Here is a 27,872-nt window from a genome sequence, read left to right as displayed (position 1 = left end):
GATAGAAAAAAAGCAGTTTTCCCAAGGTGAAGGTCAAGAAGACAAAAAAGGGAAAAACATACCACTCTACACCTAGAGTCGTGTAGTACCATGCCCCTAATGATTGACACAGCTCCAGGGACAGGAAATTGATCATAATGAACCAACTGGATATTAGCAATGGTTTTTAAAACTCAAGCTTTATTACTTATTTTTTTGGCACCATTGTCAATAATTCATAGAATGGGTCACTTGAAGCCACTCTAGATTACCAGGGAATACCCTCCCTGCACAAACACATCCCCACATACAACACTGAGTACAGAGGAATAGATCCATGGCCGCTGCCTCCACAGTGTAAGAGATGAGTCTTGTCATAAGCAAATCTCAACTCTTTATTTGAATAGCCCAACTGTGGATTTTTGTAGTGGCTTTAGTCAGGCAAATCTATCAACATTTATTACTCAGAACATGTAAAAACATTGTAAGGCAGCTCCCAGTTCTTCTCCAACATTTTTATTAAACCCCCGATTCACTGCTTATGGATGCTCAGTTCATGTGTAATGTTGCAGGCCCCATCTCAGCTCATCTTAATTCAAACTTAAAAACAGAAAGTTTGGTTCATGTACCCCTAGTCTTCCAGGAGCCAAATTCCAAATTAAGAGGACAAACAGTGCTTTCTGGTTCAACAGAACATGAGTGAACAGTCCTAAGCCCAGACGCTCAGCTGTCTCTGACGCAGTCTGGGACTTAGTCCATGTCTACCTCAGGCATTTTCTTCTGAACTTATAAATACTTCACAAGCTAAGGCAAAACCAACACAACCCAGTTTTGCATGTAAAGATTTGGGTCCCAACCATTAAATGATACTTTAAAGGGGAACTGATGAGTCTTTGTTCTTTCTGGGAATTTTTCTGAACAGGGGCAGCATGCGGGGAGGGGTCGAGGTGTGGGGGTGGGGTGAGAGTGGGGGGTCACTTCAGCTCAGAGGAAAACGGTCAAGGTATTGACCTACTTTCTGAAAGATACTGGAGACAAAGGAAATAAAGGATGAGATCAAGTGCCTAAATTCTTCTCAAATTATTATCATTTTTTTGCAAATTTTTTGCTAAAATGAGAAAGGCCAATTCCGTTTACTCTGGTGTGGACCCCTTTAAGGAGTCATTCAATCTATGAAGGGACCTCCTAGATTTGTGGCCCATGAAAATCCCCTCTCCTGGTCACAATGTACAAATATTTAAAAATACATGACATGACTTCTCCCAAATACGGCTGTCTTCAGTTGCTTTATTACTGCCCTTTTGCAGCAGAATGGTGAAGGTGGGCGAGACAGAGTGACATCAGGAACGCCAGAAGGAGGAAGTCAGAAAGCCCTTGGGGACAGGAATCTCCTTGTGCCGCAAACACTTCTGATCAGGGAAAGACAAAGAAAACAAAATGATTTTCTGATAACACTGCTTCCAACACCTGACAGTTGGCAGAAACTTTGAAGGACAGCAAGTTTAAGTCAGTCCTACGAACAGTGGTCAAAAAAAAGGTTGTGACTTCACCTCCTGCATGAATGGCAGCAGAGGAGAAGTGCCACGTTATTACTATGTCTGTCCCTCTCTCATCCCCTGCACCTGGCTTCACCTTTCACTACTGCTATTTCCTCCACTGGGCTCCTGGAAATTGGAAGTCAGTGGGCTTTCTCGGCAGACCTACCACAGAGTTCTAAATTATTGGTCAAAATTAACCTCTTCAAAGTTTTTTGGCACTTGGAAGAAGGAGAGGACCTTAGCTGAAAGTGTGGTCTGTTCTTGCGGAGAAAAGTGACCACGCTTACCAGCTCCGCAGACCTGAGACTGAGAAAAAAACCTTGGCCAACATGCAAAAAATGTATCAGTGAGATAAGATTCATAAATATATTTTATTCATCTCTTATGATAGCTTCCCCATAGGCAACATGGACAACAGCATGTAGGAAGATGATGACATGGTGGCCCTTAAGGTGAAAAGAGAACAATGGACAAAAAAGCAGAGTTTTTTTTGGAGGAAGAGACTGCAGTCAGTCTGGAGGTCCAAGACTTGTCAGACACAGGTGCCCTGGAGGCCGACAACAGTTTGGAACATGTTGGTCTAAGGGCATCTTACCTCCAAGAACTGCTTGAGGCGTATGAAGGAACCCATCTGTCCTGAGCTTGTGATGGCTTCAATCCTACAGGGAGAGAGAAAAGACACCTGAGTCACACCTATGATTCACTCCTATCTTTTGGAGAGGAGTCAGGTACCAGCTGATCTGAAGGAAAGGGTAGATCAAAGGACTCACAGAGGTCTTCTAGAATAAGGATGCTGTCACTCTACTAAATGGTCTCAACATTCAAACAAGGGGATAAAAGAGAAGAAAACACTGTTCTTTTCCAAGGTCTCTGATCAGGTGGGATGGGTGTTGTCAAAGCCTTTGCCTGACTTGAAATGCCATGAGTTGAGAGGAGTGAGAAGGGTACTTGCAGGTGAATGCCACCTCAGAGTCAAGCAAACTGGCTGACAAATCTGTTGCACCAACTGATTTACTGAGTGAGGGGGTTTGACTCCTTGGTTTCATTCATGACTGCATGTAATCATCATCCCAGATTATCTGGGGGATTTTGGAAAAAAAGTTTAAAAAAAGTCAAGTATCTGAATCCAAGATCTTCCTAATTTGTTTTTTTTATTTAGCCCAAAATATTTAAGAGAGATTCTTATTAGAGCTCAAAAGCATTTACTCAAATAACAAAGGATGGGAGCAGAAGATATTTCACTTAACACAGGTGCTTTTAGCTGAGTCAGAAACAGCAGGTAACAGCAGCCAGGGGGATCTGACGTCATGAGTTTTTACCTACCAAATCCCCCGGTGTCTACTCAACACGTCTAATACCTGGGGAAGTAGTCCTCTTTGATGAGAAGTATCATCTTCCAGAACTGGACCTGGTACCGCTTCATGAGAGCATTCCCACACACCTAGAGGGGAAGACAGGCACCGTCAGAGCAGAGAAGGAAATTCACACTCATACGAGAGACCCATGAAGCATAATTAGCCCTTTGCCTTTCATTCCTATCAAGAATTTCAGCCGCAATGCCACTTAGCTAGGTACACAAGGGAACTAACAGAAAAATCCAACTTTCTTCTGAAGCATTTCTCATATATGGCAGTACTTCCATTTAATCAGACTGCCAGGTAGCCAGGTGTTTCAGAAAACGTAAATCAAACTTAACTTACTATTCTTTGATTCTAAAGGTATGGCATACTTTCCAACCATAGTAAGCAGAGGATACACGGTACCACCTGCGTTCTCAATGATTCAGGATCAATGTTCATGTATTGTAACTTCAGGAGCTTAAAGGTGACTAGAAATTAGTGGCATTGGGTCCTGGATTTGTTATGGTACGTACCCCAAGCCATTATTCTTTAAGAATGGTCTTCTTCCCACAGAAACCCTTACCCTATAGTGGGGCCCTTTAGGCAGACAGGACTATACAGAGCTTTCTAGATGAGAAAGATACCTGACCCAAGCTGGTTAATCATATTTTCTCTCCTGGAAATTAGCAATCACAATGGTGGGACATTAGTCCCACTACACTGGGTGAGCACACTGAGGCTGAGGAATATAGCCCAGGAAGGCCATCCTCTCCACTGTGCACAGAGAACCAGAGAACACTGGCCTGCAGAGCAAGAATGAGGCAACCTGCAGGAAGAGCACATATGAAAGACCATGCCGTCCCAGAGGGAGGCTGTCCTGGTACCTGGTGACATTCCAGTTCCTGGCTTCAGGCCTTGATGAGATTCAACTGTACATCCTACCCTTGATTCTGGGAGTCAGTCACTTCTATATCCCTAAAACAAATTCCCCTTTTCACTTGTCCTGGGATGTATAGTTCTCTGTTCCTTACAATGAGAAGACACCCACACAGAGAAGGAAAGTACAGTAGGAAGAAAATCAAAAGCTATGTTTGCCTTAGGGCTTGGGGAAAAATTTATGACACTGGACCCTAATGCTGTTCACCATTACTCTCTAATTCTGTATTACTTCCCGAATCATGTCACACAATGGCCCAAGGCTGCTACAACCACTGCTCTGTCGTGTGATAACTGTATCACATACCTCTAAGAAGTCAAAGAGGAGAGTGGCCGTCACATCTGACAGGGGCTCCATGTTTAAGATCTGTGCCAACCAGCGCCAGCCATGATTTAAGCCATGAGGGTGAACCTAGGAGGAGAGAGGCTTGGTCACAATTTGATCTCATTTTATTCAGAGATCCAAATCCCCAATGTCATCATCCACCATTACCAAGGGGACATGAACCCCCAGATCACCTCACCTAAGTACATGCCACAGGGCAGAAACAACACAAGCCAAACAAATTCTGTTTTAAAATATTCCAGCACATTGGTACCCACATACTCTTCCCAAGCTCCCTTCAACACACAGCTGTCAGCTTCAGTTTCAGTTTCAGGGATTCCACAGTTACTCTTATAGATATTTTATTTATTGTCCTTGGGACCTTTATAACACGGAACCTGGGACATAACAGGTACACATTAAAAACATCTTGGACTCAATCAACTTATATTCCTTTCTCTTTAGGTCTCCAAGTCCATTAATTTATTCATCCCTCTAATCTCTATTCCTTGAAAAAAGAACCAGGCTGGCAGCCCTGAAGCCCTGGCCCCCAGCCGTGGCTCTATTATTGACAAGCGTGTAACACTACAGCTTACTAAGCCTCCACCTGTCCACCTGTGAAGGTGTGTGACCTAGATGGCCTCTGAGGCAGCAGTCAGTCACTGAGCAAATGACCCTGATGACCCAAAAGTTTCCTACTAATCAATATCAACCTCTCTAAAGAATACCTATGAAGCAGTGATATTCTTTAATTTATCATGTAACGAGATCGCCTCTCTGAAAGGTCAATATTGCCTGCAGATGAGATACACTAGTAGGGACTGTGGTCTGACCTCTCATTAGTGATAGTAACACTACCTCTTGTCGGTTCCCATACGGCCACCGGAGCTGGATGATGGCAGCATAGAGACGGATCATCCCAGACATGCGTTTTAGAAAGTTGTCCTGCTGTTCCACTTTGGAATCCTTCACTTGGTAGCCAAGCATCCTGTGTGGCAAGAAAAAAATCCAATGCCTGTATATTATTATACATTATACCTTATATACATATTACAACATTGGTAGAACGTAATTTTGTTTACAAAACACTCACATCCATTACCAAATCTGTGCATCATACAAACCCTGTAACGTAAATTACCAGGAGCTAATGGATGTCACTAACCCCATTTACAAATAATGAAAATGATGTGTAAGGAGGTAACATGATGTCCCCATTTTTGCAAAGCTATTAAAAGACAAAGCAAGGATACAATTCTAAGACCCCCAGATTCTAAGAATCAGTGGATTCTTTCCACTATGCTACGCTGATTACTGATCCTAAATCCACAAATTTCACAAGTCATCCAGTTTGCATGAAAGACACTGTATTCTCTGATAGGACATCGAGGTACGTAAGAGGAGCTGAGAGGAGGGAAAACGAACCCCATCCTGTTTCTATTTCATCAGCCCCCAGGGACAGTGTGTGAGGAGAAAAACAACTTCACCTCTGATAATCCTCCAAAGCCATTCCCTCCTTGAAAGCTGGATAGAAAGGGACAGAGTAAGGACACTTCTTGTGCAGATGAGCGAGAATGAGGTCCCCCACTCTGGGGTGGAGCTCCCAGATCCCGGACGCCACCACCGCAATGGGGAACGCCGCTTCATGATGAGAGGCCACTTCCTCCTCTCCTTGTTTCTGGGAGCACAGAGAGGGGGTGGCTTTACGTTAATACCCGAGAATGCTGTGCACCGGCCTCTTCTTCCCATACCTCTGGCAACTAGGTTTCTCACCACAAATTTCTCTGCCAGCTTGTACTGGACGAAGTCCAGGCCCTGTGGGTTAAGTGTGACAGACACAGAGTGCCCACCAGATTGAACGGGCTTTCCAGAGAGTAAGCTGTGGATCTTGTCAAAGATCTCCTTCAGCTTTGAGCCTGGGTATGACAGAGAGAAAGTTAGTTAAAAGATACAGCTACAGTCAGTCTATTTTTCATCACTGTAATAACAAAGCCTCTATATAAACCCAGCTGCGCAGCCCTACAGAAATTCAGAGCCTAAAGCCAAAATACTGATACAGGAAAATATATGACAATCAAATATATGTTGTGGTGGATGCAAAAGCACATAAGGCAGGGTACTATTTCAAAGGAATTTCTTATTTGTGGAATGCGCTAGTTCTGAAACTGACACATCAAACAGAGAAATGAACAGTATAGAAACAGGTGAACTGTTACAGATGCCACGGGTGTGGCTGATGGCCCTAAAAGAGTCATCTGCGTCTCTACAGAAAACCTACCAAAGGATCTTTCCAGCTCACAAAGATTACGCCCCCTTCTCTCAGACCTGCCTTCCTCCATCCTCAGAGACAGAGAAGCTACATTTCTATCACAGATCCTGTGAGCTCCATCCTCCATACTGGCTTAGTTAGATTAGGACTAGTCAAGCTGAGCCAATCAGCCAGCTGAGAGTCCACTCCCTATAGTGGCTGGTCCTGTGACACATGCGAGCAGTGGGGCTTTGCCCCTGTCGTGTGGACCAAAGAAGAGCGGTCTACAAAATTAGAACACAGGAGAAGAGGGAAGCCAAAAGGAGAGAGAAAACGGTTCTAAAATTTCTGGCTCCTGAGATCCAACCCCATCCCTACCATTAGTTTCTGTGAAACGGCTTTATCTTTAGGTGCAAGTTCCCCCTGCACACACCTTTTTCTTTTTTCTTTTTTTGCTTAACCAGATCTGAATTAATTTCCATTACTTAAAATCAAAGTTTGAATGAATACAGCATCTCTAGTTTAGAAATACCCTGCCAAGTTTCTAATCACTTTTAAGAAATGTTAAAAAATCTCAGAAATATTCTCCCCAAACCATGGATTCAGTTCCATTAAAAGGGGGGAGGGCAGCCACATTTCTTAGGAAGGAAGAGAAGCAGGAAGAAACCAAGAATTAAATGAGATATCATAGAAACCTCAAGGCATTAGCCCAGAAAAACAGAAACAGCAACTCAAATCTTACTGAAATATTAAAATATATCCGTTTCCATACAAATTTACTCAGTTCACAGTCCTGCTAAGTCACACTCTATTACTACTTTACTGGAGGTTTCAAAGGGTGCCACTTGGCTGAGTTCCCATCCAGCCCATCTCCACGCCTCTCCAGGAAAGTCAGCCCCCAACCCTATGTCTGACATGGCCCCCTTCCCACTTCCCACATGCCACACCAGCACCATATCTTTATTTAAACTCTGCTCCGATCTAATTACTCATGGACATCCCCCGTTAAAGAGGCAGGATTTTAGGTCATCTCTTTCTTAGTCAGTCAACATTTACTGAGTATTAACTCTAGACAATATCTGGGCCTGGCTAGACTGAAAGCTCTTAAAGGGTATGGTAATGATGGCGACAAAGGGACATAGTTACAAAATACGTAGAAAAACAAAGAACGGCAAAACTAGAGCCTGATCAGTTACAGAGAATGAAATGCAGGAAGCAGTCGTGGGGATGACCCCCAGGTTTCCAGCTAAGGTGACTGAGTAGATAAGGTGCCCTGGATTACCTAGAGCAAACAGACAAGAGGTGAGCATGAGGAAGATGACGAGTTCATGTCCAAACACACTGAACATGAGGAATCTGAGAGACATTCAGGCAGTGCTGTCCCATGGGACAGCTGGAGCGAGGGAACCTGAAACTTAGAGGAGAAGAATGACCCAGAGACAGAGCTGGGTATCATCTGCACAGCTGGGGGGCTGTGTAGATGAACAGAATGAAAGGCAAGAGTGCATCCTTAGGACACACCTACAACTGAGGACCATACAAAGGAGAAAGAGATGGAGGAGGGGAACCTGGTAATTAACGTTGCCATGGAAGCCCGAGGAGTAGAGTTGACAGAGAAGGGACTGATCCACAGTGCCAAAAGGAAACATGAAGATTAGAAAATACTGAGAAGACACAGAATCAAAAGACACATATTTTAGAATGTGAATGACAAGCACATTTAAAGGGAAACAAGCCTGCAAAAGGGAGTAATTTTGCAGAAAACAGGAGAGATCTCTCTTGAAGGAGATGGGAGGGGATGAGAACAAGGTTCCTGAGGCTGTTCAAGGTCGAGGCAGAAGGGTGAGCCTGGGCCAGAAGGATACCCCATCCTTTGAAACAGGAGACTAAGAGGTAAATACAGCTGTGTATCAGTGGGAGGGCAGGCCTCTGAGGATCTCACACCTGACGTCTCAGTTTTCCTGATGAAGGAGGCGGCAAGGCTGTCTGTGGTCAACTGAGGTTTTATTTATTTATTTATTTATTTATTTATTTATTTATTTATTTATTTATAAACTTTTTTTTTAATTGAGTTATAGTCATTTTACAATGTTGTGGTGGCTTTTTAAAGCCTGAGGACAAGCCTGAGAAGAGCAGTGATGGTGTGGAACGGCTGTCTGGTCAACCGCTCCCCTGCTGCCACTGCCATCAAGGAAAAGGCACTTTCAATTCCAGAAAGTGATACGTGTTTATTTATGTAGACCTTGCCCTGTTTCAGAAGGAATTCCAGGCAGCAAAGTGATATGTAAGTTCTGTAGGAACTGCAACCTTCTATGCTTTTGGGTAACAAGTTAACCAAGGGAAGCAGGACCCCGGCTAAGGCAGTGCAGCCTGCCAGCCGTATGTGCTCCCCAGCCACTTGGAGGCACAGCCTGTACTCTGGAGGCTTCCACATCTAGAGCTCTGTGAAAATGAACCTCTGCTTCTAAGAAGAGGAAGAAGGGCCCCTCCCCTGCCTGATTCTCCCTCTCTAAATCTCCGCCCCTGGAGAGAAAAGGATCTCAACTACTAACAAGCAGGCTTCAACTTTGGAAAAGCTAATGTTATAGGACAAAAGAAAAGAATGCAAGTCACACGCTAGGTTCCTTTAGGGCTGCTTTCAGCAGTCTCTTCCAACTTCAAGTTAGAGTCATCCTAAGGAATTTACTATCAATATACAGCTTATTCCCTAAAAAATGAGTCAACAAACACATAATGATTATCTTCAATGCATTGAGAGGAAACAAAGCAGTAAAAAAGGATGCATATAACTTATATACTTGATCCGGCTGTCAACATTTGTTTGAACTAATTCTATTTATAGGAACCTTACAGATAAGCATGTTTGGAGTCTCAACAAATATCACAATGAAGTGAAGGGCCATGTTCTTAACTCCTCTGACCAACCTGCAATGGTGGAGATTTGGCTCACAGGGATGGTGGCAGCCTTCTGGAGGTCCATCTTTATCTTTTTGGCCTGCCAGAAGAAAGCAGTGAAAAGGCAGATTGTGTTTGGAAGAGCCGAGGGGATGCCATCAGGATTAGGGACTGTGACACACTAGCCACATTCCTTTGGACACGGGGTTGTAGGGGACACTGTCACGCCCTGAGAATTTCCAACTCACAGCCCTCCTACCTGACTGTCTTTGCTGTTGGTCAGTCCCTCAAAGGCCAACACACACTGACTGGAGGCATCCTGCAGCTGCTGGTACCACTGCATTGTACTGTCCTGTACCTTCACCTGGAGGTCTGAGCAATGAAAGAGAGGCTTTCATAATAGCAGAATTTATTGAACACTTAGTATCAGCCAGGTACTCTTCTAATCACCTAATATATGTATTAACTGCTTTCACTGTCACAATAATCCTATGAGGTAGACACTATTACTATCTTCGTTTTATAGATAAGGTAACAGGTACAGGAAGGTTAGTAATTTGCCAAAGTCACATTGCTTGGAAGTAGAAAAATTAGACTCTCACTGATCTAGCTCCAAGCCAGTGTTCTCAAACCATTATGCTACAATGATTCTCTTATGTATTCAACAAACATATATATATGTATGTATGCAATATAAATGGAGGCAATGGGGATTGAATCCAGGACCTCGTGCATCTAAGCATGCACTCTACCACTGAGCTATGCCCCACTTTAACAAAACATACATTTTTTACATATTTATTTAAAATACTCAGTAGCAACAACACTTAGAATACATCTACTAGAATTACACAGAATTTCAAGTCCTCATGGCAAGAGTCAGAATCTGATGTCAGGCTCCCCATCAACTAAATCTGAATGTCATTTCATTAAAAGTACTGAATTTTACATTATGTAGAAGTTCTGGTAAACTGTCCTGTAGCTTAATACAATATGCAAAACACATTCTTATTTCTTTTCACAGTCTGAAACTTACGTCAAGTTAAAGGACCGTTTCCACACGCAGACCCACCTTTACTCTGTTTCACTCCCGGGCCCTGGCTGGGAGCTGGGGACTCTTTGTGGACCTCTGGCCCCTGCTGCATCTGTGACTCTTGCCGCTTCATCTGGGCCTCCTCTTCATCCTGCCGCCTTTTGTCCTCACAGGCCCTGGTGATCTCCTGCTGCAAGTTCACAAGGAGGTCCCGCATTTCCTGCAGCGCTCTCTCAGCCACAGCCTGGTCCTCTGCCGTGGGAAAGACGCTCTGTCACAGTGACAGAGGCAGAGCCTAGTGGTTATTTCCTAGGTAGCTGTGGTGCTGAAACACACCTCACGCAAGTCCATAAACTTCTAGAACTGGCATTGTTGTGCCAGTGGAGCACCCACATTCAACACGCTCACACCTGCTGCTTTCCTGCTCTTAAAGGGAAGACCGCTTTACCATCACATCCACAGTATTGAAGCAGAGTTTTTTCAGGCTCTCACCAACACTGGCTGGAATAACTTTTTAAAAGCTTGTGACAACAGTCTAGACGGAAATAATACTGTTTTAATTGGCATTTCATATATTAATGATGATTTTGAACTTATTTTCAAATTTACCAGACAATTGTATTTCTGCTTTTATAAGCTGCCTGTCCTGTCCTTTGCTCATTTTCCCTTTACTGAGATGGAGGTATTTAGGGAGCGATTTATTCATCTTTTTTCCATAAATTGCAAGAGTTCTCTTTTTGTATCAAGGACACTGAATTTTGGTCTGCTGTATAAGTTATAAATATATTTCCTAACTTGTGATGCACCTTTGACTTTTAGGCACTCATCATTGGTCTTTTCCATTATTACTTTTGCTTTTACTGCTATGCTTATACAAGGCATCATTACCTTAATATAATGCAAATATTCACCTAGATTTTTTTCCCACTGAACATGATGTCTTCCTTTTTGTCTATCTCTTTGTTTTAAAATCTAAACATCCAAGAAATATGGAATTAATAAGATAAAACAATGGTACAAATTTAATCTTTGGTTTTATGGTTCTAAATAATCCATCTTTTCCCACTGACTTGAAATGACATCTTTATAATATTTTAATTATCTACAAAAACTTTCCTTCCAGGGTTGCTACCCTGTTCCTCTAATTTTGCTGTCTGTACCTACGCAAGAAGAAACTGCTTTGATAGCAATGTTAGAAAATATTTTTATATTTGATTAGGAAATCCCCCTTTACTAGGTTTCTTTTTGAAATAGTTCAAAATGTTTTATTAGAATCTCACTAAATTTATTGATTTGGGCAAATCTGATTGCTTAATGAGGCTTCAGAAACATGGTAAATTCTTCCATTTACTCAAGCCTTGTTTTGTAAATTCAATAAAAGTTTTTGCCTTTTTATGTAAATCACATCCATTTCATGCTAGATGTTTGTAGGTATTTTATATTCCATCATATTTTTAATGCTTTTTTGCCAGGATATTTTACATTCTGGCTACTAGTAAAGTCTTATTAAAAAAGTCTAATAGTTCCCAGATTTTTACTCTGGGCTTTTTAGCCAGACACTTATAGTCATCAAATTACATTACTTGATTTAAATATTTATACTTTGTTTTTAATTGCCTTGTATTGGCTAAAACTTCTATAAAAACATCAAACAATAACAATGGTATATTTTCATTTCTTTCCTAAGTTTAATGACCTCTCTGAAATGTAGCCTTTGATGAATACATCCTCTTCATCATGTTAATGAGGATCACACTTTTATTCTTAGCATGCACTTTTACAGTATCTGATGAAATTAATGATACTGTTTCCTTAGCCTATTAGTGAAACGAATTCTAAATAGATTATATAACAACTAAACCAGCTTTACATTATTCTTAGAATGATAATTCTTTGGTTATACTGAATTATTCCTTTGAGGCACTGACAAATTTGAGTTATCTTTTATTTAGAACATCTGCTTATAAATCAGATCACGTTAAGCCAGACTGATGTGGACACGTCCTTTAGTGTGCTCTTCTGTCAGAATTTGACTATTAGGATTTTAAAATGAATTGAGAAGCTCTGCATCATTTTCTCTGTTCTGTCCTACAAACATGTTTCATAGTTTTGCCTGTTAAATCAATAAGGCCTCTATTGTATTATATACCTGAAAGGTACTAAGAGAGTAAATCTTGAAAGTTCTTGTCACAAGAAGAATAAAATTTTTTGTGACTCTGTATGGTGACAGATGGTAACTAGATTTACTGTGATCATTTTGCAGTGCAAATATTGAATCACTATGTTGTACACCTGAAACTGTTATTGGTGGATTACACCTTATGAAGAAAAGCAACAGAAATAATGAAATGCTAAGATATTTGCAATACACTTAAAACACCAAGATGTCTTATTTTACTTTTTATTTAAAAAAATTTTACTGAAGTATAATTAACATAATATTATATTAATTTCAGGTGTATAAAATAGTGATTCAACATTTATATATATTATGAATTGAAGTCCTCTTATTTTAAACCAACTTGCCTCACATAGAAAACAGCAGCAACAAAAAAATTTTACAGGAAATTCATGGTAAGTTTTGGCTTTTAGGTATTAAAATGTATTATAAAGCTATATCAATTAAAATAGGGTGATCCTGGTATAAGAATAAAAACACATGGTCAAGGAAACAGAAAAGAAATACTGAGAAAGAGCTCTTAGGACAGTATTCGGTGTGATAAGAGACATTTACCAATCAGGACAGAAAGTTGTTATAAAATAGTATGAATATTCTACAACATAAAAATCTTTAGAAAAAGCGGGACGTCCGGCTTGCGGGCGGAAATTCCTCAGTTCCGCGCGGTGAAAGAACGATTTAAAAATGGGTGATGTTGAGAAGGGCAAGAAGATTTTTGTTCAGAAGTGTGCCCAGTGCCATACGGTGGAAAAGGGAGGCAAGCACAAGACTGGGCCAAATCTCCATGGTCTGTTTGGGCGAAAGACAGGTCAGGCCGTTGGATTCTCTTACACAGATGCCAACAAGAACAAAGGCATCACCTGGGGAGAGGAGACACTGATGGAGTACTTGGAGAATCCCAAGAAGTACATCCCTGGAACAAAAATGATCTTCGCTGGCATTAAGAAGAAGGGAGAAAGGGCAGACTTGATAGCTTATCTCAAAAAAGCTACTAATGAGTAATAGTTGGCCACTGCCTTATTTATTACAAAACAGAAATGTCTCATGACTTTTTTATGTGTACCATATTTAAATCAGTCTTATACACTAGAATTCAGATCATGAATGGCTGATGGAATATTTCTGTTGGACAGACCTGATTTAAATAAGATTGGCTTGTGAGTAAATGAATATGGTCAGCTTTTTGAGTTTTGATAGTAATGTCAGTTAAGCAAGTGTTATCACTTCTTTCCCCTTCTAAAGAGATGCTTGAACTTGGTTAGGGATGTTTTCAGGGAGATGGTAAATGCCTTCTCAGAACCTATAGGAGATTGGTTTTATATTTAGATTTCTATAACTGGTTATATTAATATATTTAAATATGGATAAGATCCTTTCACTGTGTCATAGAACAGAGCAAGAGTCACCTGTGGTTCAAGTTGTCTTCATTACCCTGTTAAGGCAAACGCTGAAGATAAACTGACAATGTCCACTTTATCTTTTTGGTCTTAATTATGCCAATTTAATTAAAATTCTCTATCTAAAATATTGCCTTTTACTTAATGGAAAGCATTTTACTGTGGTTTATGTATAACATCAAATAAAGAATATTTAGCACTTGTCACATCTTATAGATCACCTTTAAAATCAGATGCTTTTAAAATTCAGTGTGACAAGATATGTTAGCCAACTTTGTGAATTCTTTACAAAGTCAGACTAAGTTATGATTCAGGATTGTTTTTTAAACAGGTATTCAGAAACACAACTGTAGAACTACTGAGTATGTGTGATTGGTAATGGTGCTTTAGCTAACTCATTAGAAGGGTTAAAGTGGAGAAGATACACCATCAGCACAAATTTGTAAACTATCTAATCATAAGGCTTAAGAATTAAAATCACAGATCATGAAAAAAAAAAAAATCTTTATCTTCACCAATCATCAAATACATTTCAGGTGGTTAAGTAAGGGGAAAAGCCCAAAACATCCTTATATCAAAAATGTCATAAACTATAGCTGCACTCAATACCAACACAGCAGAGTTCTATGCAGTTATACAAAGACATGAAGAAAACTCCACATGCTGCAAAGCAGTGATCACCACAATAAATTGAGTGCAAAAAAGCAAGGTCCAGAATGGTGAATATAGTAAGTTATCTTTTATCTGGGAAGGGGCAGAGATATATATACATATATTTATTTACAAATACATATTTGTGTACATATATATGTACATGTATGTGTATATATGTACGTGTATTTGCTCTTGTTTTTAAAGAATGGACACAAGATCCAAAAGCTAACAGAAACGGTCACGAGCAGAGGGGACAAGAACAGGGTGGAAGCAAAAAAGAAGGAAGTCAGGCTTCTTCAAATACAGCTTGCTTTGTAGTTCTGATTTGGGAACCATGTAAATGTTTTAAATAAGTATAAAATTAAATCCAGTTAAAAAAAATTCTTAAAAAGCAAAAGCAAAAATGAATCCAAGTGTTTACCAAGTTGGTGGCTTAACAATAAGGAAAATTATTTCAAGTGCAATTAAATAGTAATTTAACTGTACATCCCTTAGTGGTCTACAGCTGTAGGCAAAATGGCAAAAGAAATCTTAAGCTGTTATCAGCAATCATATTGTTAGTATTGGTATTATTATTTTGAAGTTATGTGCTATGAAATTACATATATATTACATATATACACACCTACATTTTATCACACATAGTAGGATAAGGTAAGTAAGTAATGTTCTTTTTGTTCTTTTTTTTGGGGGGGAAGGGAAGGTAATTAGTTTAGTTATTTATCTTTTGGAGGAAGTACTGGGGATTGAAACCAGGACCTTGTGCATGCTAAGCATGCACTCTACCACTTGAGCTATATCTTCCCAAGTAGGTAATGTTCTTAATTTACAAACTGAGATTTTCAACATGGGGTAAAAATGATATACACATAAAAAGTAAAATAGCTAAATAAATGCTGTAACCCTATACTCAAATGGAAAAGTTCAGCATGAATTAGTGATGCATTTTCACCTAAAAAAATACATATTTTCCTACTTCTATCCATTGAAAAGACCTAAAAAAAAAAAAAAAAAAAGACAAATCCTAGTAACAAGACTGTGTTTTCTAATTCCCCTTTTCCACTAACAGGTAATAAGGCTTCTTGAAGAAACACCTGATTCTAGGTCTGGAGAAGAAACCGTTCAAGGTGAGGCAGAAACAGCTTGCTTGTTTTCTGCTGCAACAAACACTACTGGGGCCACGTCCAAAGGACAAAGGAGCCAACATGGAGGTTTGAACAACAACAACAAAACTATACTAGATTAAAATATATTACACATGAAGTATATAAAATTCATGTGTTCTTCACAACATTGTAAACTGACTATAACTCAATAAAAAAAATTCACGTGTTCTTAATAATAGTTTAAAAAAAAAGGAAAAAACCTCTCAAGTCACTGTAGGAGAATGCTTGAAAGGCAACTCACTTCTGTGTAGGTATGACACTTTACAAAGAGAAAGGTAAAACAAAAGCCATAAAGAGAATTGAAAGGTAACAATAAACTACCAGCTTTGCCTTAAATGTGATAAATGCTTCAAGTTCTTAACTTTTAGAACTCATTTAAGTTGATTTTTTAAAAGACAAACTCTAGTGGAGATACGAACTAGGGACAAAGAATATACAATTCATAAAAGTGAGAATTGGTACAACTTTTGGATGTGAATTAAGAACCTTAAAATTCTTTGACCAAGTAATTTCATTTCTAGGAATTTACCTCAAAGAAATAATCAGAAATACAGATAAGACATACATAAAATGATCACTGCAGTGTTAGTCATGACAGTGAAAATCCAGAAACTTAAATGTTCAACAACAGACATGTTTTTTCAATCAATTGGTTACACGCTGGAAGTATCCGATTTCATCTGTTCATCAAATATTTATTGAATACCTATTATACGTCAAAGCAATACTTGCAGTTTTTAACACTGCCTTAAAAACACCAAAATATTTGTAATGATTAGAGTAATTATGTGTTTAAAACAAAATGTTACCTGAAAAAAAGCAATATACATTTCTGTAAGGTTTTAATTTTTACCATAACCACAGCAGGCGTTCAGTATATATTTATGAATGAACTAAAGTATTCTGCAATTAGAAGAAACAAATAATTTTTAACATAATATAAGAAACTTTGTATCTCTATTAGCCCAATTTAGAGTGGGGATAACACACATACACACAATATAAAATGCTAACGTGGTTATCTCTGGGTAAGGTGATGGTAAGTGATAATAAGGAGGCATTATTTTTAAATCAGAAAACAGTTTTGCTTTTAAGGGTCTTCACTTCAAAGACAGAAGACAAGAGTCTGCCTGAGCCCCCTTACCTCAGAAGTGGCCCGGATGATCCCTGAGATGAGGCCGCACAGCTGGTTGCCTCGGGTCTGGAAGGCAGACAGGTCAGCCTTCAGCAGGTCTCGGTGCTGGTCAGCGGAGTCCAGCTGCTGGCTGAGGTGCAGCACCTCCTCCTGCAGGGCATAGAGGCTCCGCAGGCGAACCAGGCCTTCTTCCTTCCTGAGTCGCTCCTGCTCCGCTTGCCTCAGGCGCTGTTGCTCTGCCTCCCGCAGCTTCAGGTTGAGAATCTACAGAAAAAGGTGTCAAATTAAGGGGCTCCTGGGCCTTCTCTTTCTACATCCCTCAAGTCCTACATGGGCTACATATTTTCACAGCTGGGCCCAGAGCAGAAAAAGGACTGCTCAAAGGCAGTCACACCGGGGCAGGATACAGGCCAGGGCCCCTGTAACTGCTAGAACCTGACTCTCCAGGCAGGTCACATACAGCCAGGCACTGAAACACCCACAGATTCTCCAAGCTCTGACCTTTGCTCTGTGACGATGCTCAGCTTTTAGCTTCTCCTGCTGCCCCAGGGCTTCTCTGGAGCTGAAACGAAAATGGCAGGAATAGTCAGGAATGCTTCCTAAAACTGTATCACCTCTCCTAAAAGCCTCGCTTTCTTTTTGTCACAGCGGTTACCTTTCCAAGGTTGGTCACTTTTCTAGGTTATAAGCTCCTCTGGCTATTTTATTTTGATATTTAAGGACTCACAAGTTGTTCAACTCCTTCCCCTTGGGTTTTATATAGGGGAAGAGTTGCAGTTGATCGCGCTGACATTCCTAATTGTAATCCAGGGAGACTCACCTCTTCTCCATCACTTCCCGTAAGTCCTGGAATTCTTTATGAAGCTTCAGTTCCTTCCGTTCATCAAACCGCTTTAGTTGTTCAGATGCCATCTCAGAGAGGGCTCGCACCTTCCTCTCCTGCTCCTCTTGCCACTGCCTCAAGCCTTCCTGAAAAGGATCAGCACGTGCTCTCTGGAGCTCCATTACACCCTGCTCATTCACTCCTGGGGGATGCCCTCCCATCAGTCCTTAACTGCATCAAAGATACTCCAGGGCATGAAATCACCTGCCTACTTCTCAAAGCCTTAGCTTGAGTCACCTCTCTCCTGCGGGTTGATCCTTAAACTTGGCTGTTTTGGAAAGCTTTTTCAATTTGCTCTATATGGTTTATGTCACTCCAGTGTAAGCTAAGAATAGATGGGTATTTACCGACATAGTATCAAATAGCCCTGTACTTAAGCTTCCATCCTGTGTATTCTCATGAGGGTTTCAAAGTAACCTAAAGAAATCCTTATTCTAATCCCATAAACATGCTATGCACATTCCTGTCTCACTCCTTTCCTCATGTTATCTCTGCCTAGATTCTTCTCCCATACCTTCCCTTAGGAAGTCCCTTCCCTTTATACTCAAGGGTGTCAGGTAGTACACTCATTATTCACGAGAGTACTCTAACTTGGTTCTTAAGGGCAATCTGACACCTTAACTATCAAAATTTGAAGTGTATATTTCCTTCAACACTAATTCCATTTTAGGAATTTGTCCTGAGGAAATACTTGCGCATGTGTGTGCAAAGATACATGTACAAGGATGCTCACTGCAGCCCTGCTGATAATGGCAATGTGGGGGAGGGTAGAGCTCAGTGGCAGAGTGCGTGCTTAGCATGCATGAGGTTCAATCCCCAGTACCTTCATTTAAAAAAATAATTAAAGAAATAAACCTAATTACCCCCCCAAAGCAAACAAACAAACAAAAAGATAATGGCAATAAACTTGAAACAATTTAAATAAGCAGATGAATAATTAAATATACTACAGCTGGTCATACCAGAGGATACTCTGCAGCCTTTAAAGAGGATGACATGCTATACATAGTGTCATGGAGATACATCAGTACATATAAAGATATTATGCTATTCTATTTTTAAAGTTATTTAAAAATGTCCAGTGCAAGAAGGCAAATTGAATACAAGCTTATTTATCCTTTCCTGTGAGACTATTTAAATAAAAGTGGGGAAGAAAAAAGACTCAACAACAGAGAGCACACGAGGGAGATCATCGGCAGGGAAAAACCTTCCATTTATGTCTGGAAGACAAACCCCAGGAGGAATGATGAGTGGCAGGGCAGAGCTGAGAAAACACAAGGACAGGGACACACACACACACCTCTGTCTCTCTCACCATTTCTCACCATCTCCATTGCTACCCTCCCCCGAGTCTAAGCAACAATCATCTTTTTTTATCCAGTGTCACAGCGAATGCTTCAATGAATGTTGCTATCTCTCATTCAGATTATATTAGTCTTCTAACTATATTTTACTTATTTCTCTTGGATACTTCTGTCTCCTCCCCCAGCATATAGGTTCTACGAGGACTTGGATGTGTGTCTATTTTGTTTACTGTTTTATGTAGACCTAGAACAGAATCTAGCACATAAATCCTCAATAAATATTTGACTCCATGAATAAATGAACAAGGGCAGATGCCAGAAGACTTTCACTTGATAAACTCATATACTCTTTAAAATAAAAGTCAAATAAATTAATTAAAATAGTGCTATTCTTTTTTTAAGAGGCTGTTATGGTCCATCTTCTCAGTACCTATCTGACAACCCCAGATCATCTTCAAATTTTGGAGCAGTAAATGGATGCCAGGAAAGCCCAAGCAATTTTCCCAAAGTCACAAGTAAAATAGAAGAGCTAGGATTTGAAACCAGACTTGACTTCACAGAGCTCACTCTTGACTGCTGCATTATACTATCTCCCCAGCCGAATCGGAGCTACTAGCAGGTGGGGCTCCATGATTAGCATACGGTGAAGGGGAATGTTCATAATCCCTGAGGAACTGCATTTAAATGTGGCTCCCTAGGCTCAAGCCTGCCTTACTTCACGGGTTACTTACTGCTCCTTTCATCCTGTGCACCAGCTCATACATTCGGATGCAGCCTTCCACTTTGATCCCCCGGGAGGACTGAAGCACCATAGGTCCTGTATGCTGAGACTCATGTTTGCTCTGTGTAGACAGAAGATGGAAAAATTACCCTTTTAAGATGGTAAAGTTGGTGTTATTCCGTCTAAACAAAAAACACATTCCTATTTATGAACAACAACCAATGAAAATGACAAAACAATTTAGTTTAGAATCAGTGTGCTTTTCATGATATTGACTTTGTTCTGTTTCCCTTTATAAATTAATGGATGTTTTTGCTTTGGACAGTTGTTTGTGTTATTTTAATTTATTTTCTTACATACTGCTTGTATTGATGTGCCCTACAAATTTCCTCCCTTTCTTCTAATAAGTATCCACTTTTGCTAGGGTGGTTTGGATGGAGCAACCTTAACCCAGATCGCCAATTCTTCCACTGCCCCTCCCCCCACAGCTTCAGGGGTCATTAAGCAGGTGACCAGCCTGGCAGTCAATGTCCTCTATCACCCTGGGCCCAGTATCTGCTTCAGGAATGAGGCTTATGACCTAAACTAAGCCAGAGTCAATCTCTGCACTTCTCTGATGTAGCTGCTTGGGAGAGCTTTCTCTTCTTCTTGGGATGCTAACCTAAGAAGATATGTGTCTAGGCCACCAACAGACGTCTTACCACATACAGTCTATTTGAAAGATGAAGCCAAGAAGAGTTAGACAAAATTGTGAGATGGAGAAGCAAAGCCTTGTCTTTGAGTCACTGGATCAAGCCAGAAATAATATCAAGCAGAGACAAGCAGCAAACAGATCCTCTAGATCTAACTGATTCTAAATGTACTCCTAGACTTCCTGGCTATATGAGCTAATGAATTCCTTCCCCAATCCCCTTGTTTTGCTTAAGCAAATTTAAACCAGGTTTCTGTTACTTAAACACCAAAAATTCCTAAATGATACTTACTTAAACCTTAAGAACTATGGAATTTTATACCTGGAGAGGACCTCAGCAATTTAGCCCAGTACCAGACTTACAGATGCAGAAACTGAGGCCTAAAGACAGAAAAATGCCTGCCTGAGGGCTTGCCACAATATAGGCAGGATCAGAATTGGAACCTGCTGCCTCTGAGAAGCTGCTCACAGAAACTTCAATTTTAAAAAATACTTTTGAAATAATTATAATTCACAGTAAGTTGTAAAAATATGTACAAGGAGTTTCATGTACTCTTCACCCAGTTTCCCCAATATGAGACAGATTTCACATCCACTAGGATGGCTGTTATTTAAAAACAACACCATCACCAAAAGAAACAGTAAATAACAAATGTTAGCAAAGATGCAGAGAAACTGAAATGCTTCTGCATTGCCAGTAGAAACGTAAAATGGTACAGTTGCTGTGGAAAACAGTATGATGGCTCCTCAAAAATTTAAACAGAATTACCATATGATCCATCAATGCAACTTCTGGGTATATACCTGAAGGAACTGAAAATAGGTATTCAAGCTAATACATGCACATGCATGTTCATAGCAGCACTAGTCACCAGTAGCCAAAACATGGAAGCAATCCAAGTGTCCAGTGACAGATGAATGGATAAACAAAATGTGGTATACACATACTGTGGAATATTATTCAGCCTTAAAAAGAAGGAAATTCTGACACATGCTACAATATGGCTGAACTGTGGAGACATTATGGTAAGTGAAATAAGCCAGTCACAAAAGGACAAATATATGATTCCACTTATATGCAGTACCTAGAATGGTCAAATTTATAGAAACAGAAAGTAGAATGGTAGTTGCCATGGACTGGGAATAGGGGAAAATAAAGAGTTACTGATTAATGAGTGTAGTAGGGTTTTTAGTTTGGGATGATGAAAAAGTTCTGGAGATGGAGCATGGTGATGGTTACACAATACTATGAACGGTCTTAATGTCACTGGATTGTACTCTTAAAAAAATGGTTAAATGGTAAATTTTACGTCATGAATATTTTACAATTTAAAAAATGTTTGCATCCTTTTATCTTTGACATCAGTCATCTGGGCATTTAAGATATTAGCTACAAGATTATTTTAAGATTAAAAAGGGAAAAAATCTCTCTCCAGAAACTTTCTCAGTGTAACATTTTTAAAAGTAATGGACTGGAAAAATCTAAATGCCTAATAATAAACAGTTTAATAAAATACAGGATATTACATATCCTCTAAGTATGATATTTACAAAGGTAGAAATAGCATGAACAAATAATTCAAACAGTTCATGAACAAACTAAATTTAGAAGGAAAAATGCACATACAATTTAATTATGCCAAGATACAGTATGCAGGCATATGAGACTGGAAAGGAGTAAACTGTTGACTGAAATGATGAAATCATAGGGAGATTTCATTTTTTTCTTTTGATGCAATGATCATATATTTTCAGTAAACAAAAATTTGCAGTAAGTATGAACAAAAAGAACAAAGAGCTTTGTCTTTTGGAAGCTAAACATGAAAATGTTATCTCCACTTTTCTAAAAAGTTGCCTAGTCTTATTTTGCTGGCACAAAAATCTAAAATTTGAAAAAGCATAGAATGCTTAGAAGTTTAGAAGGCTTTTGTTCCATTAACTCTTAACATTCTAGGCCAAATACTACTTTTTATATTTTACTTTGATCCAGAAAGGGTTTAATGCAGCTTACAAAGGAAGATAAAATATAACACAAATTAAAAGTCAGAAAATGTATTAAAAAGAATGAGGCAGAAAACAGAGATAGATACAGAGACAGAAAAGGAAAGATCTCCAAAATAAATTGGCAAGTGAAAAAAACAAAAACAAATGAAAACAAAGATACTCAACAGTATACTATCAAATTTGTTTAAAAAGGAAGAAAAAGGGGAGTGGGTATAGCTCAGGGGTAGAGCATATGCTTAGCATGCACAAGGTCCTGGGTTCAATCCCCAGTACCTCCATTAAAATGAATAAATAAATAAACCTAATTACCACCCCCAAAGAAATTAACACAACATTGTAAACCAACTATACTTCAATTAAAAAAAGGAGAACACTCATTTTAAAAGAAGGAAGAAAAAGAAGTGCATATGTTCCTACCTCTTTGTATTTACACAAACTACCCCTGGAAATACAAAAAGAGGATACCACCACTAACAATCTAATTGTTTTCACATGAGAGAAACAAAGGCAGGAGCAAAATAGAGCTAAAAAGAGGATAAAAACTCGTACAGAACCACTGATAAAGTATGTAGACTTTAAGAGCAAGTATAAAATTTACTTTAAGCCTCCAGCAGCCAACACAAAAAGGGAGACCTTGTGAGTTAACACATGCAATGTTCATAAGAAAAATGAATCCAATTGCTCATGAAATTAATTACTATTCTTAGTACTAAGAATAGAGATGAATTTCTCTTTCTGGGTCTTCATAAAAGAACACTGGGTGATGTGGTAAACGCTGTCCCTACAAACAGCCACAAGAAGTAGCAACCATTATTTTCCCCAGGGTAAGGTCACTGTCGTATGACAATGTTAAACACTAGAACTTTGCACTGTCTTTTGTTTTAAGCTGATTAAAAGCCTTACCTTGGTTCCATCTGGTGTTGCTGAGGAGGCTGGAGAGAAGGCAGGGTTTCCAACAGGAGATTCGGGAACAAATGAAGCTTGATCGAGGGCTGAAGTAGATGCAGGGGATGTTGAAGTCTCAGGGGGAGGTGGGTTCTCTTGCATATGGGGTAGGACATGATCTAACACCCATCCAGAGTAAGAAGACAGCTTAGGAAGAGACATACATTCTTCTAAAACATCCTAGAGGGAAGAAGAGGGTTAAGCCCAACTTGCGTATCAACTGATCTAAGCAATCAAAAATAATTTTGTCCTTATAATTCACTACATGCTCTACTGAAAATCTAACAAAGCCTAATAAATGTATACATACCAAAGACCCAAAGTAACTGTATTAACAATCAGAGATGAATAGAAAGTACAGTAGTTTCTTGATAATGACCTCGACTACTATCCTTTCAGAGCATCAGACTAAATAACCCTAACAACAGAAAAAAGGAACAATGCATAAAGACTGTCATTAAAGCAGATTTGAAAGCAATCTAAAACACTGGAACAGAAAAGAACACAAGAGAAATTTTGAAGTAAACTGTGGTATACACACTCAGTGGAATATTAATCATTTAAAAAGACCAACTGTGAACCCTAGGTAAGATTCAATTATTTCAGTTTCATTGAAAAATAATTGACATACTTCACTGTAAAAGTTTAAGGTGTATAGCATGATAGCTTGATGTATATACTGAGAAATGATTACAACAGGTTCAGCTAACAACATCCATCTCTCATATAAGGAAAAGGAAAAAAAAAAGGAAAAAAAATTCTTGAGATGAGAACTCTTAGCATTTACCCTAACTTTCTTATAGACGGTACAGCTGTGTTAGCTATAGTCCTCATGTTGTTTATTACATCCCTTGTACTTACTTACAACTGTAAGTTTGTATCTTTTGACTATCTTCCAGTTCCTCTTCCCCCAAGATTCAATTTTAAGTGAAAAAAATAGGAATATAAATAAATATGTCTACAATGATATAAATACAAATAAATACCCTAACAAACTTGAAAGAAATATACCAGAAGTTATGCTTGGGTGATGAGTGACATCTTTCTCTTGGTTCTAATTTTCTGTATTTAATTTTTAAAGGAACACGTTATTTTTTTTTTAATTGAAGTATAGTCGATTTACAATGTGTTAGTTTCTAGTGTATAGTATAGTGATTTGATTATACACATACGTATTCTTTTTCATTACAGATTACAAGCTATTGGATATAGTTCCCTGTGCTATGATTAGGATCTTATTTTTCACCTATTCTGTATATAGTAGTTTCTATCTGCTAATCTCAAACTCCCAATTTATCCCTCCCCTCCTTCCCCTTTGTTAACCGTAAGTTTGTGTTCTATGTCTGTGACATGTTATACTTTTTTAAATGAAAATAAGGCATATAATAAATAGGCACAGAAGAGTGTCTACTGATGTAAAAGCCGTTGGCTTAAATAAAACGGGATTTACAATACAAAGACCATAAAAAGTCCCAGACATTTTCCAATATGTGTGTGAACAACTATTATCTCTATATGTTTGGTATGCAGTGCTTTAAACCAAAGAAATGTATTACTTCTAAAATGGAATAAGAGGACTCATCTCAAAAGGTTTGGGGAGGATGAAATGAGTAACAGGTATAAAAGATTCAGAACAGTACCTGGCACACAATCAGTACCTCCAAATGGCAAGCTGTTACATTATCTAGACCAGTGGTTCTCCAGCAGGGATGCTGCTAAACATCCTACAATGCACAGGACAGCCACAGCAGCCCCTACAACCAAGGATTATCTGGCCCAAAATGTCAGTAAGGCTGTGGTTAAGAAATACTGATCTAGCTAAATTTAAAAAAAAAAAAAAAAAAAAAAAAAAGGAAAATACTGAGCTAGACCACAGGTACACTTCCTACGTACAATAAACAGATATTCAACCTATGGGAAACCTGGACATAGAAGCAAACAGGCTGTATGCACACTTTACACAGTGACAATTAAAGATATACTAGAAATAATGTTGAGACAACAACTCTTTACTCATTTTTTACACCCAAATAAATTCCAGGAGCAAAGTTTCAAATGTAAAAAAATAAAACTATACATACAAAAAAGGCCATAGAGAAAAAAATTTCAACTGACAAAGTGAAAAAAAAAAATGCAGTATCTATCACTGATAAAGGAACAGTATTATCCTTAATACATATAGAACTTGTAAAATTCGAAGGGAAAATGAAAAAACCCCAACAGAAAAATGAGTAAAAGAGATAAACTAGCAAATAGAAATATAAAATTGGATCTTGAATATACAGAAAATGTTCAATCTCAATCAAAACAGAAATATACTATAAAACTACACCAACATCTCATTCTTACCTACTAGGTAAGCAAAAACTGAAAGTATAATAAAACAGTCTGTTGATAGGGCTGTGGACAAACAGGCATGATCATGTACTGCTGATTGGAAGGCAAATCAACACATCCACTATGGAGAGAATTTGGCAACATACAACAAAACTACATTTATGTTTATCTTTTAACCCAGCAATCTCACTTCTGGAAGTTTATCCTGAAGATACACTTCTCACAGAATGAAAACACACACACACAAGGTTACAAGTAATGGAATGCAACTCACTAAATAAAACAGGAATCCATGAGGATACTGATATAAATAATTAAACAGGGGAGAAAAGAAAGCTCTTCCTTAACAGTAAAATGCCAGCTAACAAATGTAGGAATGGTAGATATAAAGAAACACCATTTGGCTACATCACAGAGGTGACTGATTAAGGAAGAAATCATCCATAAATGCCAAGGGTGGAGGTGATGAGAAGAAAAAATATTGGTGTAACCTTGGAATGCTTCCCCACAAAATATTTATCAATTACAAGGGGGAAAATTATGCATTTTAAGTGGAAATATCTGATAGAGACCAATGTGATCAGGTGATCAAGGTTAACATCACCGGTATTGGGATAGGTTGAAGCATCTGTACTTACTGATGACTTACTGTATTTACTGAGAACACAGATCATTTCTGTGGTATTCCTGCCAAGAATGTACACTCAGAGTCTACACCAGACTCATACTGGGATTCATCCTACAGAATGTAAGATATGTATTCTTTAAAACTGTCAAAGACATAAAGACAGGGAAATGCTTTAGAAGTATTTCACAGTTAAGCCTGAAGAGACAGGATTGGGGTGGATACAGCTCAGTGGTAGAGTGCGCGCTTAGCATTCAGGAGGTCTGGGTTCAATCTCCAGTACCTCCGTTAAAATAATAAATCTAATTACCTACCCCGCCCCAATAAACCCCAAAATTAAAAAAAAGAAAGAGAGAGACAGGACAACATCGTATCTGTAGCTAAATTACCAGCAACCTGGAAATATCCCCCACCTCCGCGGTCTAGTACAGGGCTTTGCAAAACCTGGATGCAGTGACCAGGGCCCCATCAAACTTTCCAGGTCCGCCTCATGTCATCTAAAAACCTAGTCTTTTCACTGGCAGCAACAGGTCAGGTCATGCTAACGGTTCACCGCTAAATCTGAATCTCCCAACACATGGGACACGCAGTAAATTAATTGAACCTGAGAAGCGGGTTGCTTTGACAACATAGGCAGAGGCGCCTAACTCTGGCTGCTAGTAGCAGTGAAGCCTTTTGAGAAGAGCACCTCTGAAGGGGAGCTCCCCGAAAGACGAGAATAGGCAGGAGAGGGCAGAAACCCTAGGACAGGAGGATGCACACACAGGAGTCAAGAAGCAGACGCCACATTACAAAGAACGCACGGGTTCCCTGGCGCAGATCGTGCCAAGGGCTAGGGAAGAGCAGGGTCCCGTGACGAGGGGCCGGAGGGACCACCGCCCTCTCTGGGGCCACCGCTCACCTCGCCCCGCAGCAACCAGTCGCGGTGGTAGCAGAGGCGACCTTTGTCGGAACTGCGCAGCGCCTGCAGGGTCTCCCAGCAGCGACCCTCGGACGGCATGGCCCTTCCTGCCGCAGCTCTTCTAAGGCGCTGCCTGCAACAAAACAAGTCCTCGAATCGGCCGCCCGGAAACGGGGGCTCGCTTCCGCTTCCGGGGAGCGCACGCAGTAACCCAACGCAATCCCGTCCCTAACGGCTTCCTGGCCCCCGCCTCCGGCGCCAAGCCAGCCACCAGCACGCCTGCGCATAGAATTTGGCTCCTGAGGCTCGATCCCCTTCAGGAAACTCAAAGCTGGGGTCTTCTGAAGACTGGACCAGCCCGGTTGCAGGAAACTGAATAGGTATTGATGAGGATGTCGAGATATTGGAACCCTCATACACTGCTGGTGGAAGTCTAAAATGGGGCAACTCCGGTGGAAGACAGTCTGGCAGTTGGTCAAAACATTTCATTTGCCATTGACCCAGCAATTCTAGGTGTCTGCGCAAGAGGAAACAAATGTGTCCGCAAAAAAACTTGTAGAATATTGGTAGCGGCATTTCTCATAATAGCCAAAAATGTAAACCCAAGTGCCTATCAACTGATGAGTCAATAAAATA

General features: G+C 39.7%; 2 protein-coding genes across 2 annotated transcripts; one reads left to right on the top strand and one right to left on the bottom strand.

The window, feature by feature from the left end:
- Window positions 1-160: 160 nt before the first annotated feature.
- Window positions 161-27,458, bottom strand: GLE1 (GLE1 RNA export mediator). Its single transcript, XM_010984269.3, has 16 exons — window positions 27,237-27,458; window positions 23,332-23,553; window positions 19,744-19,854; window positions 17,646-17,794; window positions 17,327-17,387; window positions 16,835-17,089; window positions 10,334-10,565; window positions 9,521-9,633; window positions 9,292-9,361; window positions 5,892-6,034; window positions 5,606-5,796; window positions 4,977-5,106; window positions 4,101-4,205; window positions 2,876-2,958; window positions 2,113-2,176; window positions 161-1,388 (listed from the first exon to the last, which is right to left on the bottom strand). The coding sequence occupies exons 1-16, from the start codon at window positions 27,333-27,335 to the stop codon at window positions 1,320-1,322; spliced, it is 2,097 nt and encodes a 698-aa protein (XP_010982571.1). The 5' UTR covers window positions 27,336-27,458; the 3' UTR covers window positions 161-1,319.
- On the top strand, window positions 13,098-13,643 carry LOC105092650 (cytochrome c). Its single transcript, XM_031450617.2, has one exon. The coding sequence runs from the start codon at window positions 13,158-13,160 to the stop codon at window positions 13,473-13,475; it is 318 nt and encodes a 105-aa protein (XP_031306477.1). The 5' UTR covers window positions 13,098-13,157; the 3' UTR covers window positions 13,476-13,643.
- Window positions 27,459-27,872: the final 414 nt, after the last annotated feature.

This window comes from Camelus dromedarius, chromosome 10, assembly GCF_036321535.1.
Source record: "Camelus dromedarius isolate mCamDro1 chromosome 10, mCamDro1.pat, whole genome shotgun sequence".
Taxonomy (NCBI): domain Eukaryota; kingdom Metazoa; phylum Chordata; class Mammalia; order Artiodactyla; family Camelidae; genus Camelus; species Camelus dromedarius.
Note: the sequence above shows the minus strand (reverse complement) of the source record. Positions and strands in the feature narration are given on the sequence as shown.

Bases quoted from the DNA above. Each gene is read 5' to 3' on its own strand.
- LOC105092650 (XM_031450617.2), top strand. From the start codon at position 13,158: ATGGGTGATGTTGAGAAGGGCAAGAAGATTTTTGTTCAGAAGTGTGCC.
- GLE1 (XM_010984269.3), bottom strand. From the start codon at position 27,335: ATGCCGTCCGAGGGTCGCTGCTGGGAGACCCTGCAGGCGCTGCGCAGT. The intron at 17,388-17,645 runs GTGAGTCTCCCT...TTTTCGTTTCAG, and splicing joins CGGGAAGTGATGGAGAAGAG to CTCCAGAGAAGCCCTGGGGC. The intron at 2,177-2,875 runs GTATTAGACGTG...CTCTCCCTGTAG, and splicing joins AAAGAGGACTACTTCCCCAG to GATTGAAGCCATCACAAGCT.